Below are 17,523 nucleotides of genomic sequence, written 5' to 3' on the forward strand. Positions count from 1 at the left end.
CCAATCTCTTCATAGTTTTCCTAAAACCATTCACTTTCTTTCATTTTTAAAAATTCACTCAGCAAACATACATTGAATTTCAGCTATGTGTTTGTAGGTGTCAAGTGCTTTGTTAAAAGCTAGAAATATAGCCTGGCCAGCGTGGCTCAGTGGTTGAGCATCATCCTATGAACCAGGAGGTCACGTTCGATTCCCAGTCAGGGCACATGCCCAGGGTGCGGGCTGGATCCCCAGTAGGGGTTGTGCAGGAGGCAGCCAACCAATGATTCTCATCATTGACGTTTCTATCTTTCTCTCCCTCTCCTTTTCTCTCTGAAATCAATAAAAATATATTTTAAAAAAACTAGAGATATAGTCTCTTCCATCAGGCACCAATGTGTGCAGTAGAGTGACAATTGAACAAAATGAAAAATGTTATACAGTTAAGAACTGTGACAGCAACAGGCACAGATCCCAACCTAGGAATGAAGAAGGGAGGTTGAAGAGTAGTCCTGGCCCAGTCAGCATGGTTATCCATGTCCTGTACAGCTGATGCAATGACACCGGTGCCTATGGACACATCCCATTCTGAGAACTACACCTAGATCTCTGTGATGGTTGAATGTACTTCAAGAATGATGCCAAGTGAGGCTGGAGACATAGGCAGAAGCTGGATCAGAAGACACTGGTATGAGACACTGAAGGGTTTTGATTTTAACTTGTAGACCATAGGGAGGTATTAATAAACAATCTTCCTATCTGGAAGATTTAAATTTTAGAATTTATCTCTGGCAACATTAAGAGGATCAATCAGAGGAGAGCTAAGCCTGAAGTCAGGAGCTTGAAAGGAGATGACTGTAGTATTGAGGATGAAGATGAGAGGAAGGATTGGAGAAACATTAGCTAGACAGAAATAATAGTCTTTGGACACTAATTGGAAGAAGAAGGTTGAGAAAAGGAAGATGATAGAATGGCCACCACATTTTTGGCTTGAGTGACAAGAGGTGAATGGTTCTAGATATATGGAAAAGAGCACACATTGAGGAAAGATGATGATTCAGCCTGGAACTATTGAGACTAAGGATCCATGGGACATCCATGTGGAGATGCCTTTGTGGGCAGTACAGATGAGGTTCTTCCTCCTCTGTTCATACATTGGCTTTTTAGAGCAATTTGCACATCTTCACCAAGAACCAAATATTAGATTTCAGCTGGAATGGCACACTTGTCTTATTTTCTATTGCATTATGAAATCTGTAAAGGATTGTTCAATGAAAGCTTGTTTTTTCTCTATTTGTATAATTTGGAGGCAAGCATACTATAGTGGTTAAAAGCGACAAGATGGTTAAGTCCAGGTCCTGCTATGTGACCTTATTTAGTAGTGTTATTTATCCTCTGAGACAGTTTTCTTTTTTGCGCGATGGGGAAATTGCCTTGCAATGGAGTGTTACTGGACTTTGGCCTTGAAAGAGGCATTTGCTTTGTGGTTTCCTTTAACACAACTTGTACTTTGCCATGTACACAGATGAAGGGCGTTATCTATAGACTGCAATTTGAAAGTTCTACTCTGCAGGTTTAGATTTGGGTGGAAATATCAGCTCCAACAGGAAAAGACGGACGTGGAGCTGGGACCACACCCTTTGTGCAGGGCCGCTGGTGTGCATGAGTGGAATGAGAAAAGCAAAGGCCCCTGAGCGTTGGGCAAACAAAGACCTCCTATTACCTAACAATTTAGCTGCCAAAAAACAAATGCCTCGGTGCCGAGAAAAAGTCTAATTCTTACCTATTACATTTTACTTCCAAACTTCATCTGCTTTTCTAAGTCCCCAAAGCCCCACAATTTCCATTACAAATGTGTCTGAACTCAAATAACCCTGAATCACTTCCAAGAAGCCTCATAGAAGCTGAATCTGCCCAGCTCTGCAGTACCCAGAGCTATTATTTCATTAGGTGATCACAGGCAGTAGCCTTTGCGCCAGATTGCAAGGCAGACATTTCAAAGACTTGCCTACCCCGTGGTATTAGTTATATTCTGTGTGCACGTGCAGTTCAAAGTAATGGAATGTGGTGGCTCAGCCCAGGAAGAACATCCTCTACCCAACTTACTGTGTCTGTTCTGCGGGAGTACGGCCGCTGTGCCTTCTCACTCCCCAGGCAGCACTGTTGGGAAATGAGGATAGGCATTCAAGAGGGGAAGAACTTCCCAATTATTCTGCTATTCCAGCCCCGGGCATGCAATTTGAAGCAATACCATATCCTTTAGCTGAAAAAAAAAGCTGCTTAGAAGTCTATCAGGTCATTTTAATGTATTATTTTCCCTGGGAAGGGTGAAATAAGCTTTCTGATATGAGATGTCCTTATTTCAGTATTTATTTTCTTCCATGGAGGTGACATGTGGAGCAGTAACCACCTTCCAGACTTGAAATACGTTTTACGAACCTCCAAGGCAATAACTTCTTGCATGTGTGTCCAGACTAGGAAAGTTCATTTTGTTAACTAAGTTTCTAACTCAATATTAAATCTTTCTCATTCTTCCTCATTGATTTAGAATTAGCATGGGATTAAGTATTGAAGAGAGAGGAAATTTTTAACTTGCTAAAGTTGTTAACAACTCATTGAAGCTGGGTTCACTTTAATGTGTTTAAAGGCAGTGAATACGGCAGCTATCCCTGGGTTTGGAGTGCTTTTCAAAGGAAGCAAAGCAGAAATCTGCACCTTTTTTTTTTTAGACCATGAAACTAAGCTCTGAAGGAGAACCAGCGTAGCCATGGGCACAGTTGAGGACCACAGGTGGGGTCCAACATCCAACCACCTTAGGCCAGCTGATGTTCTCTCAGACTATGCCTTAGATCATGGGCATGCCCTATGACATAGGGCCTCTGTGGTCACTATTGCAACCATGTTCCTCTTTCCTTTGTTCTGGGGTTAGGATTCCACCATTCAGGGGAGTGTGGAGCACTAGAATGTGTATAGTCCTAGGTCAGTCCCCTGAACTTGGCCTTGAAGCTGTATGGTCACAAACAACTAGACCCGGGGTGAAAAGAGGGCGCGTCTTCCCATCTCCCGGCATCTCCACCAGTTCAGATGGATTCCTAGACCCACGTGAATCTCCACCTGATTCTATTGACAGGTGAGGGGAAGGATGGGCAAAGCTGAGCATGTATTTCTGAGGAAACACCAGCTAGTTGTGCCTTTGATGTTCAGGACTCTGCCACGGCAGCCATTCCATATCGAACTGCCTGTACCACCAGATGGTACCAAATGAAGCAAATTTCTAAAACTGGTCAGAAAATCAGTAGACCCCTATTGGGGTAGATGTTATCTTGGTACAAGACAATCACATGGTGATAATTATCATAATGATATCATCTTGTGGAATTTAGAGAATCAATTTTGCTACCAAGGAGAAGAACAGCGGGCACTGGAGCAAAGCAGCTGGGTGCGAACAAGACAGCATTGCCCAACCAGTCGTCATATTTGTGTGCACAGAGACATTGGTGTTTTCTAGAGAATAGAACAGCCCTTGTCAGTGCTCAGTGGTTAGAGCATTGGCCCTGGGACCAAAGGGTCTCAGGTTCAATTCCCGGTCAAGAGCACATACCTGGGTTGCAGGTTCCTCAGCTTCCATGGGGTGCGTATAGAAGGCAACCAATCGATGTATCTCTCTCACATCAATATTTCTCTCTCTCTCTCTCTCTCTCTCTCTCTCTCTCTCTCTCCCTTCCACTCTCTAGAAATCAATGGGAAAAAAAATATCCTCTGGTGAGGATAAATAAAAAATTAAAAAATAGAACCGAAATTTGGGAGTTTGCTAATTCATATGCGATTTTTAGTGAACTAGGCAATATGGTCATGCCTACCAAACCAAGAAATTATTGTTAGTGTGTTTATTATACTAATGTATTTGTTATACTAATAAAAAACCTCAAGTAATGTCACTGCGTCAGGCCACGGTCACACTTTCTCATGCCTCTTCTAGGCTGTACAAGCTGTGCGAGCCGCCTCCCCCAGTTGGAGAAGAATGAAGAGAACCTCTAGGAACCCGGTGAGCAGAGCTTCTGAGCACTGGACTAGACAAAGGACCGCCTGGCGAAACACTCTGCATTCAAGGAAAAGTGAATTTTTTTCCCTAATTCTTTCACCACGGTGTAAATAACTAATGTCAGCTCCTCCTGTGCTGGAAATGGATAGACCTTCATTCACACAATTCAGTTTCACAAACCGATCTCTCTATGTATTGACATGAACTCTTCGTTTTTAGGGTAGACTTCATCCCTGGACATGACAGAAAAAATATCGGAGGACAAAATGAGCCATCGTGCCTACTCTCCCATTTACTAAAATTATTTCATTGTGTTTAGTTTTATCTTCTCCAAATGGGAAGACGTAATCATGGATCTCTGAAGACACATGGCCACATTTCCTCAACTGTGCAGAAATGTTACGGAAAACAGACACTGGTGTCCTCGTCCTCAGTCCCTCTGCGTCAGAGAAAATAGTTCCTGTGTGGAAGGTGAAGAGCATGGTTTCCTCTGTCAGAGGGTGTTTTGTCCGGAGAGGAGAAGAGAGTGATTGAGGCCTCCGTCAAGACCTTCTTCCAGCTGCTTCCAGGTGTCCTTCATGCCGCTGGACAGTTGCAGAGGCCAGAGCTGGACATGATGATAATTACTGTGGGTCTCTGAAGTGGGCGTGGCTTTCTTGGGCCACGTGTGCTGGTGCTGTCAGAGGTGGCCAGGGGGTGGGAAGAGGCAGAGATTGGGGAGGTGGAAAAGAAGACCAGGCTAAAGGAGGGGAAAATAAGTCTATTTAAAAACTCAACCTCTAACTTAGATACTTAAAATTCTTCATTTTATTAAGGCTTTCATATAAGACATCAAACTCTTAAGAGAATACACCCTGCCCAGCATTTTTTCTATCAAGGTATATGTATAAGGGATGAAATTAAGCTTTATTTGGTAAACTTTAAAAGGACTATTAGAGACCTTGATAATCTATGGAAGCACAAAGTATATTCTGTGCATAATTTTTATCATTTTTACCTTGATAAAATTACATTGTTATTAGCATAGTGAATACAGTAATATCGAGTTTAAATTCATAATTTTCAAAATAATTAAAATGCCCTTATTGTGGTTGTTATAATTTTATGAATTTAGACTAATTTAGTATGTGAAATGCTTTCAAAACTAAAGTATATACAAACCATTATTACATTTTAATTTATAAACTTTGTTCATGGTTTTCAAGCTATCATTAATGACCTTCATCACTAGCAGTTGTGTATTAAATAACAAAAATACTGTTTATATATGTATGAGCTTTTTATATACTGGTTAAGGTAATAATTGTTATTTGGTAAAGGATCTCTTAAGACGTTGGCAATAAGTTCATATTTGTAATGAAAAATAAAGAAACCAACATCAGAGTTTTCAAAGAAAAAATTGAACACTCAGAATGTAATAAAGAGATGAGTATAACAAATATTTATATTAAGTACATTCTTAACTTTTAGGGATTTAACATTCTCGATACTATCAGCAAGTGATCCTAAAGGCCCATCATGTTAGCAAATTGTGACTTTTCACATATTGAAAATTTGATTAAGTTCTATGTAGAGCTAATGAGTGAGCACAATTGACTAACTAGCAGGAACTTCTCATACTGACATCAGTGGTTTCTAATCACTGTCCTGGAAGCAGTAGTCTCTTAGAGGGATGGAAGGGTCCTTAAACATTTTAGTCACACTTTGGTATGTTTCATGGGGGAAATTACCTGTTCTTGTGGTGTGTATAAGAGAGCATGTTTTTAAGGACTTACATTCTTTGTAATATAATGCTTTTACTATTACTTTAAGGGCTAAACATAGTATATGGATACCATCTACTTTAATAAGTGCTTGGCATTTATTAAATGCTCCAAAGTTAATAATGGTGTATAATATCATCAGCCATTGTCATTTTTTATAATAAAAATTATAGATAACAGTTAAATAATTACTATGTGCCAAGCAATATGTACAAGTGCTTTACCCGTTCTTTTTGTTACTGCTTCACTAATCTTCATAATGACAATTCCAGGTGGCATTCTTTTCATAGCCCCCTTTTTACAGTTAGGAACTGAAGCAGAGAATGGTCCAGTGACTGGCCCAAGACTACATTACTGACAAGTGGTAGAACCAGGATTTTGAACCCAGGAAGTTTGCCTTTTCATGTTTTAAATTGATTTCAGAGAAAAAGGAAGAAGGGGAGAGAGAGAGAGAAACATCTATGATGAGAGAGAATCATTGATCAGCTGCCTCCTGCACACCCCACTGCACACTGAGGATGGAGCCCAGAACCCAGGCATGTGCCCTGACCAGAATTGAACCATGACCTCCTGGTTCATAGGTTGGCACTCAACCACTGAAACATGCCAGCCAGGCAGGTTTGCCTTCTTAATACATTATGGTTACCAGCAGAACTGTTGTAATGTTACCAGTTATTTCTTAGTAAAGTAGGAGTTATATGGACTGTGTTGCCATTAAATTATACGTCTTATATTGAGAAAAATGAGTGGAAATATATAAAATGCCTTTAATATATGAAAATCTTAGGATTTCCAGGACGTTTTACCTTTCTAAATACACATTTTGAGGTAATCCAATGCTGTTGCAATCTGGAAAAAAAAAATTCCTCAAATTGAAGATAACAGTTTTAGCTATATTTTGAGTCTGGAGTAGTACATCATATAATATTTGACTGTGATTCCAAGGCAGTGGTAACAGTAAAAAATATCTATTTAACGAATGAATAAAAACAATTTTTCAATACCATGATGCACTTCTGTGTGACATTGGACGTTTAACTGGCCTTGAGTTTTTAAAACAGGTTTACCTAAATGCTCACATACTCCTGTACAACCTGAGTACCTTTAAACATTGCTAAAGCCTGCCAACAGTTCTTCCAAGTTCTGAGTTTGGACATCTGCCTCTCTCCACCTAAAAGGGAACGGCATGCATAGAAAATGTGGTTCTTCACTGGGGACTGGATTCAAAATTGTGGGATAACTAGTAACTCCTAGCCATACACATTAAATATTATATCTTACAAAGATTTTCATATTACATATTACACAATGTAATAATTATAAAGATGAGCAATTTTAGGAATCTAAAATTTTACATAAATACCCATTACTATTTAATAAGGAGGAAAGAAGAAAGAAAAAATTTGTATTATTTTTCCTTATATTGTATATCTAATGTTGACTTTAGAGTATAGCTCGATTTTATGAGCCAATATCCCAATCTTAGAAGTCTCATACTATTTTCTGTCTCTTTAAATCACATTGTTCCAGTGGTTTCAATTCAGTGACCACTCTTTGTGCAGCCACAATGCTCAATTTAAAAATAGTTTAAATTCTTATGATACTATAATTTATATTTGGCCCTTGAACAATACAGATTTGAACTGCATTGGGTTCACTGACATGCAGATTTTTTTTCAACAAATGAATACAATACTATAAATAAATTTTCTCTTGCTTGTGATTTTAATAACATTTTATTTTCTCTAGCTTACTTTATTATAAAAATACAGTATGTAATACATATAACATACAATGTGTGCATTAATCAGTTGTTTATGTTCTTGATAAGGCTTCTGGTCACAAGTTACCAGTATACAGGGTTTTTGACTATGGTCATTTTTTAGATTTTCCACACTAGTAGTATTTACTAATATTGAAACTAACCTTTAGTGTGTGACTAAATTGTTTCTAAGCTTTTGGAAACTATGTTTAATTTTTAAAGACTTACTTTCAAGAGAATTATTGCACTAAATTATAGTTTAATTATTTTCTCAAAGCCAGTAGTCCTTATTTCATTAATATGTAAATATATTAACCAATTTGCTGAATGAATTTTCCATTGTTCTGCTTAAGTATAAAGGCCAAAGCTTTTGAAATGGGTGATCTGAACTTGGATTAAGAGAAGTATTCTGTACCCTATAAAGTTTTTGAAGTTTTAGTGATGAGCCTCAGAAAGTTCACCCTGCATGAAGCCGAAGCGGTGGGGGAAAGTTCCAAGAGGGATTTGGGCCAAGAATGGGTTCAGGCTGACTCCTTTGAAGTATAGTGGCCACAGTCTTCTTAGGGGCTGCAATGCCACAACTGTGTTAGACTTTGGTTTTAGAAATTTTTTACTGCTTCAAAATCTCAGCATTCAGATGGCCAAGTCGTGCATGCGTAGAAGACTGTCCAATATGGCCTGTGCATTGTCTAGCCTTTGTTGCATAGGCACATGGCCTACTTCACTCAGGATAGCTGCCTCACTCACTGAGAGACACCTGAAGTCTGCTAAGTCTACTAATATATAAATATACACGTTGATACTTACTGCTTTTGGTTTTTCATGATAATACATTATAGAAATTGGATTATGATGTCTTGTTTTGTATGAAGATAGGATATACGGAGTTGTTCAAAATATTGAATGTCCTGTAAACATCAGAGCTGCCTACATATACAGTAAGCACACCTGGTAGAGCATCGTTTTGAACACTGACATTAGTTTGCAACTCAATCTGGAATCACTTTACCTAACTTTGCTTTCCAGAAAAGTAGCTGATTAAGTAAAAGTGTTGAGTTTTTAAATGATATTTTTACTAGAAATAGAAAGCTCTGAATAATTACATTTGGGTGAAAATAACTGAATAAATGCCATCCACTTGTGTATTCATTCAACAAATGTGTTTGAGTTCAACTGTGTACAAGGCATAGCCCGTGGGCCTCGTTTATGTATTGGATGTGTTAATGACTGCCTGTGTTTTTTACTTGAAATAACATTATTTGTAATGCAAACTTATTCTAATATCGTGGAGGTATATATACTATATTAAGTCAAGAACACTAAGTTGATAAAATGCTTTAGAAAACATTCATTTAAATTTGAATATCTAATGCAAATTTATTAGAGTTTCAGATGAATATATATTTTTGTTACTGCCAAATAAATAAGTAGAACATAGCTTTTGCTTAAACATATTTTTGTAAGTATTCATTTACACAGTTATTATCTTAAATAGTAAAATTGGTTCTATATATAGTAACTCTCTTGAATATATCCATATTTAATGTTGTATAACATCCAAACTATAATGACAGATTTCATCGAAAGATGTTATTAAAGTAGTCTATACTTTCCTTTGTAAAATATACATGTAACATAGTTTCAATCACACAGGATTTTGTGTATGGTTAAAATGATCAAAGTGTATTATGTGTTTTATATCATTTATTTTTGTTTGCATAAAAGACTAGAATAGTAACATTGTATCATAAATGTCAATAACAATAAAGTGTAATGTAGTCTGATCATATCAACTTCTTTCCATTTAAATTTAACCAATTCCTCTTCTGTTCTCACCTGTTTAGGAGACAAAACTTCATGAAAAACAGATTTTTACCTTTTAAGAATTCACAGGCTTTATGGAAGAAAATTTATACACATGAAACAAATCAACAAATATGAGCCAAGGTGAGTAGTAGAGCCAGTAACCGCTACGAAGGGGGGTCAGAAAACAAAGCTTAATATTGACCATGCTTAGAAAAGCTTCATGGGAGAGAAGAGACTTTTGCTGTTCCTGGAATTAACTAGCCAATCTATCAAGATTTGTCTAGTACCTTTTATGTATAAGCCCCTGTCCTACCTGCCGAAGGTGATACCAATGCATATAATTCCCATACTCTGCACTGGAAGAACTTGATATCTACAGATAATGAACGCAGTGCACAAACCAATGATAACCATGGACATAAGCAATAGACACTAATACAAAATGAGAAGTAAGGCAATGAGATATGTGTAGTACAACATTTCAGAGAATTTACATTTAATCCAACATCTTTTTATTGGGCATCTAGAAATGATCAGGTACTGAGCTAAGCTGGGTATTTAGTAATTAGAAACACATATATGGCTATTGTCCATGTGGAGGTTACAGTCTAGATGGGGGGGAACTGACAAAAATGATGAGAGAAGATTGGGTCAGCTTCCAGGATTTGTAAGGTTGAACAACCGAAGAAGAGGATGGCAACCTTGTTGAGAAGAACAGCATGAACACACATGCTGAGATACAAATGCAGCAGCTATTTTGGTGAAATGGTGTGTGGATCAGTCTGAATAGAGAATTAAGATTTGTGAGTGTGATTAGGAAGAGCTACTGATAAACAAGAAGGTTGGGTCCGGATGGTGTAGGTCTCTGAATGCCAGGCTAGGAAGTCCGAGCATTGTATGCAGAAGCAAGTTGAAATATCTAGTTCATAACAATGATAAAGAATTACGAAATCCCAAGGAGGTGTTTGGAAAATGTGTATGTTATTGATTGTGTAAGCCAATTCAGAAATGTCAACAGAAATATCCAGCTAAGAAAACAAAGATCTATAACTAGGTTTTACATTTTGGAGATTGCTGGTATATGCTGATATTGCAAATTTAATTACAGTAATAAGAACAAAATGGAACCAGCACACATAGGCTGTTTTATAACGGCATTCTAGACACTGGTGTTCCAGAGAGGTGCTTAGATGAGATACACATACAAAATATGGCCCTAATCGGTTTGGCTCAGTGGATAGAGCGTCGGCCTGCGGACTGAAGGGTCCCCGGTTCGATTCTGGTCAAGGGCATGTACCTTGGTTGCGGGCACATCCCCAGTGGGGGGTGTGCAGGAGGCAGCTGATCGATGTTTCTAACTCTCTATCCCTCTCCCTTCAGGGCATGTACCTTGGTTGTTGCGGGCACCCCAGTGGGGGGTGTGCAGGAGGCAGCTGATCGATGTTTCTAACTCTCTATCCCTCTCCCTTCCTCTCTGTAAAAAATCAATAAAGTATATTTAAAAAATAAAATAAAAAAACAAAATATGATATGGTCAAAATAAGTTTAAGAAACAGACTTAAACAGCTCTATTTTAGGACTTTTCCAACTTCTTAATGAAGTTATGAAAATCATAACTTCGTGGCATGTGATATTTCCCAAACTTACCAGAGGACAGGGCATATTTCATGGAAGATTTGTTAATATTCAGCAAAGCATACTGTGGGAACACTAGTGTGGAAATTTCATGATAACACGAGGGGAAAAAAAGATAAATGCATTCATAGGAGATGGCACAGCCTTTATCTGATGGAGATGTCATTAGGGTTTAAAGGAAGAAATGACAAATAGTGACATAAGTGAACAGTAGCAGTGAATTAGAATTAAAAGCAGGCTGTAATATTGTAACGTTTATTTTCTCACCATTCATCTATGCTCAGGATATTAGTCATGAGGAAGAGCTTAATCCACAGAGAAATGCAAGTGCCTCCTCTGCACTCTAATTATTTCAGCTCTATACCATGATGAGATGTCTTACTATTATGTAAAAACTTGACTCCAGTTTACCATGTTTTCTGGACTAAGTTTGTAATGTTTGATGGCCATGACTTGGTATCTTGAGTCAGATGACTTGAAGGAATTTTATGTCTAATTAAGAGCCCCAAGCCATCACTTAATAGCTGCATGACCATGAACAAGGTACTTCTTTGACCCTCAAATTCTCTTAACTGTAAAATTACAATAATAATACCACTTACTTCACAGGGCTGTAACATGAATTAAATGAAATAATGCAGGTAAGAATTTAGCATTGAGCCTGGCAGCTAGAAGCACTCTATGATGTTCACTAGGGAGTAGAATATTGTATCATCATGAGGTTCAACCAAGAAGTAGAGGGAAGACCTACTCTCCAGAGACAGTTTCTTCAGGCAGATGGCTTATTTGGGGAATAGAGAGATGGGAGTAGAGGGGTTAGCTGCCATTTGAAAGCATGGGATGCCATGGAAAGGAGTTTGGAGTTTATCCTGTGGGCAGTGGTAACCCTTTGGGAGTTTTCAAGCAAGTAAACAAATGAAATGATCAAAATAGTTACATTCACAGGCTAGGAAGTCCGAGCATTGTATGCAGACGCAAGTTGAAATATCTAACCTTCTCCTTCCTCTCACTTACATTTTATTGGGCATCTAGAAATGATCAGGTACTGGTTCTACTGGTCTACTGGTCTACCAGTTCTACTGGTCAGCGTCAGACAGGTAGCAAAAGCCTTGCTCTTCACTTCAACAGTTCCCAAATTATCCATATTCGTTGGTTCTCTTGGAAGATAGTCTATTTTGCATCAGGCAGTGGGGAGTACTGGATAGAACAAACAACATACAAGAATTGTTGGCCATCAGTCTATACAAAGACCAGCTCACCAGATACTCCGTCACAATATGGCTGTATGAATTAAAGAAAATGACATAAAGTGCTTAAAATAACTCCCGGCACATAGTAGCATTTAGATGTCTTGCAATAATCACAAGAGTACAAGGAGATAGATAACGAGAGAACAGAGTATATAATTCTGGGACATTAAAATGTAAGTGAAAGAAAAGATGCTGTGAATGGAATCCAGAGGAATATTTGAAGTGGTTGGGAGGAGATTCAAGAAATTAGGTGGTAACAGAAGTCAATAACATAGAGTTCAAAGAGGGAATTGTCAACTGATTCAGTGATTGTAAGTAGAATGAGAGGTAAAAAGGACATTTGGCTTTTAAATTACTTTTATTTCTTGCATTTTCTTTTATTTTAGTTGCAAAAGTTTTACATGCTTTTTGTAAGATCATAATTTTTTTTCAAAAAATAGTTATAGCATATAATAATTCCACCAGAACGCCTATTTCATGGCACATTTATATATCTAATATATAGATTATATAACATAGATATTTGTATTATTCCAGTTCTTTTAGTATAAGTGATTGGTAGAAACCAAAGTCTGAGTGGTTTTAACAAGTAAAACAAAGCACTGAAAGAATGTATTGAAGCTATTAAATGTTAGAGGTGGATCTCCTGGGCAGGACCAGCCCTCACGTTTAAAATGATGTCATCAGAAATCACCTCTTCATCTCTTGCCTTTGCTTTCCTCTGTGTTTGCTGCTTGCTCGGACCAGCTCTCTCTTAATGATAGCAAAGTGGCCACCAACATCACTAAGCTTCTATTTTATACAGTTACCAACTTCAGTGGAAAAGAACTTCCCAAACATTGCAGCAAAATGTCTGCACTGCTTTCTGATCGGCTAGTCTGAGCCCTGTGATCTCTCTTAAACCATCACTAGAGCCAAGGAGAAGCTGTACTTTCACTGGCAAGACATCATCAGTCTCCTGATTTCAAGAGAGGGTGCTGTCAGAGATTCCTAAAAAAAAATTTTTTTAATAAAAAATAAAAATCAGGGTGATATTATCAGAAGCAGGAATGGATTCTGGGCAGGCCTGAACAACAGATGGCCATGAAAGTAGCGCTGGAGAACGCCTGTACCCACCTTAATTTCATGCTTTATCTTGCGTTGGTAAGTCTATTAGTATATTTCCTTTTCTGAGAATTTCCTGATTTTATCAAACGGGAACAGGAAAATTATCTTTACAAAGACACTTGGTTCAGAAGCCAGGTGACAGTAGACTATATATTAAGCAGAAAAAGAGGAAAACGAAGCAAATATAGATTACTTTTCTTATAAAGTTAATAGAAAAAGAAAGGAGAAAGTTGGAGCTCTAGTTTAAGTAAAAGCAGTGTAAAATAGCTAAAAGTTGGCCAGGGATCAGTGAAGATTTATTTTTCTATTAAGAATGAAAATGCTTAGATATTTTTTTCCATGTAGCTCTTAGGTAAAATGCTTTTCATGGTGAGGGTATGTAAATATACATGTCCTGGATTTATTTTATTTGGCTTTGGCCCTAGAAATATATTACTTAACTGTGAGCCTTCAGTATGATGTTAACCTTGGTAGAGACCATGTTTTGTGGGAAAGTGGGTTTAGGAGTCCCAATGCATAATGGCAGCTAGATGATCTGAACATGAGCAACATGTTCTACATCAGGCTTCCTCCAAGAGTTGAAACGTTGTAAGTATGGCCATCTAAACAATGCCATTTACATTTAAAATGCACACATTATGGTTCACAGAAGGAAAGTATTCTTAAAAAGTAAACAGTGTAAATGAACCACAGGTTTTTTATTCAATCATGTGCTGATGGGCACTTGGGCTGTTTCCAAATCTTAGCTATTGTAAATTTCGCTGGAAATTAGCCAGTCAGAGAAAGATAAGTATCACATGATCTCACTCATATGTGGAATCTAATGAACAAAATAAACTGATTAACAAAATAGATCCAGAGACACGGAAGCATGGAACAGACTGATGAATTTCATTGGAAAGGTGGGGGTGGGGGGAGAGAGTGATTAACCTGGAAACTTGTATGAATATATACATACCCCATGGATATACACACTCTAGTGTGGTGAAGGCCTGGGAGGGGTGGGTGCAGGGTGGAGGGGGTCAATGGGAAAAACAACAACAAAGAGGACATCTGTAATACTTTCAACAATAAAGGTAAGTTAAAATAATAAAATGTTAAACGTAGTTAACGTTTTAACAAATGTTTGAATATTTAAAAAAGTAAACAGTGAAGAAGGTTGTGGCACTCTATTGTGAATTCAGATCTAAACAATGGACGGAGCGTGTGATTCTGAACCTATTCCCTAACCATTCCTTGCTTTTCGGATAAAATTAAAAATCAGAGGTAGAAGAGCTAGATGATGATATTACCAGGGCAGTATTCACTGCCTACGTTAATCAATAAGTGCCAGTGGCATTGAACTTTAACTTTAAAACTGAAATCCAGAAAGAAATGTGTCTTGTGTCATTCTGACGAAAAGGAGATAATGGGAAGCCATTATAGTGTTTTCCCATCTGACGTTATCAATCATGAAGACATGTGAGAGGTATTGCCTTAGCTTTTCTCAAACATCTAGGACATATTTCAAGGATCTTTTGGAGGGACTTTAACCCACTGCCACTCTATTCCTCAACCAGAGGAGAAAAGGGAAAAGATTATGAGATGCAGTTTCATTTTTCCCAGGACTATTTCATCAAAGTCTGTGACATAAGCTAAACAGAGTTAGCAGATGCCTGCGCCAGAGTGACAGATGACAGATGCTGCCAGATCCACCTTTAGAGAAGAGGCAGAGTGAAGAGTTATCCAAACTATTTTATAGGAACATTTATATTGACATCAGTTAAGGGAATGGTTGGAAGAAACATCAGCTGTGTCAGGAAACTTAAAAAGTGGAGTCTTGGTTGCAACTGCTGCCGGCGCTCATGGGAACACGTCATTTGAAATGTTAGAGTTGAATCACATCTCTTTCCAAATTCATAATTATTATTGTGTTAAATATAGAGACAGCGGAAAATGCCACCCAGAGAGGAAGGAGATGTGTTTCTACATATAAGGCAGTGCTAGTTTTATGATTGGCAGAAGGGCTGCTCCTGACCCTGGCTGAGTGTGGTGGGGTTGGGGGCGGGGGCAGGGGGAGGGTGTTGTGAACCATGTTCCTTAATTTCTGTATTCTGATGCTTTGACATCTGGGGCCTGGTTGACCCTGGAGGACTGCCCCTCCTGAGGTTACTCAATACCCTAAGAATTTATTTTATTTTTTAAAAAATATTTTTATTGATTTCAGAGAGGAAGGAAGAGGGAGAGAGAGAATCATTGATCGGCTGCCTCCTGCAAGCTCCCCACTGGGGTCGAGCCCACAACCCGGGCATGTGCCCTTGACCAGAATCGAACCTGGGACCTTTCAGTTTGCAGGCCGGCGCTCTATCCACTGAGCCAAACCGGCTAGGGCGACCTTGAGATTTTAAACAATTCACCAGCCAGTGTGCTTTTTAAAATACAAACCAACCAAGGCAGAGCCCACACCCCAACTCCCTCCTTTGTCAGGCTGTTACACTCCTGGCCACAACCCTTCTGCTCTACTCACCCACAGCCAACTACCAAACAACTAGGAACAGCCCCTACAGCGCAGAGCCTGCAATAGTATGTAAGCTAGCCAATCCTACGCCTGCTTATCCTACCTTGCCTGTTTCTTCCCTAAGAAACCACAGTAAACCTCACCCCCGCCCCTCTTCCTCTGCCTCCTGTCCAACCCTGGTGCTTCCCCATGTGTTGCTATGAGAATAGATACTAAAAGTTCTCATCACAAAGAAAAAAATTGTAACTATATATATGATGACGGATTTTACCTAACTTTATTGTGATCATTTCACAATATATACTAACTAGAGCAGGGGTGGGCAAACTTTTTGACTCGAGGGCCACAATGGGTTCTTAAACTGGACCGGAGGGCCGGAACAAAAGCATGGATGGAGTGTTTGTGTGAACTAATATAAATTCAAAGTAAACATCATTACATAAAAGGGTAAGGTCTTTTTTTTTTTAGTTTTATTCATTTCAAATGGGCCAGATCCGGCCCTCGGGCCGTAGTTTGCCCACGGCTGTTCTGGCCTCACAATGCCTGAATAATAAAACCTTTAAAAAAAAATAGGGGTGATAGTAAAGAGGGGGCAGGAGTAAATGTCTTCTTTGAGTATCTGAGAAGCTGAAAGTAAAGCTATATTGGCTAGTCACGTTGTCTCCAAAACCTTTTTGTGACAGTCCTAGGCAGAGATTCTTATTTTCCAGCTGTTCGAGGCTACAGGACTATTCAGCATCATCTGCTGTACTTCTGAGTCCACAACTGGTTATGCTGGTTAGGTAGTTACTTTTAGTTCGTGGTATTTTGTTATAGCAGCCTTAGTAAATGAAGACATAGTTCTACTTGGTCAGCGTCAGACAGGTAGCAAAAGCCTTGCTCTTCACTTCAACAGTTCCCAAATTATCCATATTCGTTGGTTCTCTTGGAAGATAGTCTATTTTGCATCAGGCAGTGGGGAGTACTGGATAGAACAAACAACATACAAGAATTGTTGGCCATCAGTCTATACAAAGACCAGCTCACCAGATACTCCGTCACAATATGGCTGTATGAATTAAAGAAAATGACATAAAGTGCTTAAAATAACTCCCGGCACATAGTAGCATTTAATACATGCTACCTTCCTCTAACACACCCCTTTTCCCTTTTCCATGGTATTTAATTTTCTTGTCCACCTCTGGGAAAGTAACCTTTTCCTTTAGATGTTTGTATTTCAGGAGTGATTTTTGTTTGTTTGTTTTAGGGAATTCAGTTTTTAAGTCTTTTTAGCCCAAAATTTTATCTAATATCAGCTAGTTGCTGGCTTCCTGATTATTAGAAATGTCTACCAGTGGTTCTCAACCTTCCTAATGCCGTGACCCTTAAATACAGTTCCTCATGTTGTGGTGACCCCAACCATAAAATTATTTGCATTGCTAGTTCATAACTGTAATCTTGCTACTGTTATGAATCGCAATGTAAATATCTGATATGCTATATGTGTTTTCCGATGGTCGCGACCCACAGGTTGAGAACCGCTGGTCTAGACTATCAATTATCCCATCTTAGAAGTGAAATTCTGGTTATACAACATTAGCAGAATTTCTCCTATTTCTCCACTTACTATTTCAGCAAAACAGGTAGCAACAAAAACAGGTTCCACCAATTTATGCTGATCCATGCTGTTTTGGATCTGAAGG

General features: G+C 38.5%; 1 protein-coding gene across 1 annotated transcript in view; it reads left to right on the top strand.

Moving 5' to 3' along the window:
* The window catches only part of PREX2 (phosphatidylinositol-3,4,5-trisphosphate-dependent Rac exchange factor 2), a 247,513-nt gene extending 241,259 nt beyond the window's left edge, over positions 1-6,254 (top strand). The window contains exon 43 of the mRNA XM_014539787.1: positions 3,959-6,254. Coding sequence (XP_014395273.1) covers positions 3,959-4,004 — 46 coding nt within the window. The 3' untranslated portion in view covers positions 4,005-6,254. The remainder of the gene's footprint in view (positions 1-3,958) is intronic.
* Positions 6,255-17,523: the final 11,269 nt, after the last annotated feature.

The sequence above is a fragment of the Myotis brandtii genome, unplaced genomic scaffold, assembly GCF_000412655.1.
Source record: "Myotis brandtii unplaced genomic scaffold, ASM41265v1 scaffold23, whole genome shotgun sequence".
In the NCBI taxonomy this organism is placed as follows: Eukaryota; Metazoa; Chordata; class Mammalia; order Chiroptera; family Vespertilionidae; genus Myotis; species Myotis brandtii.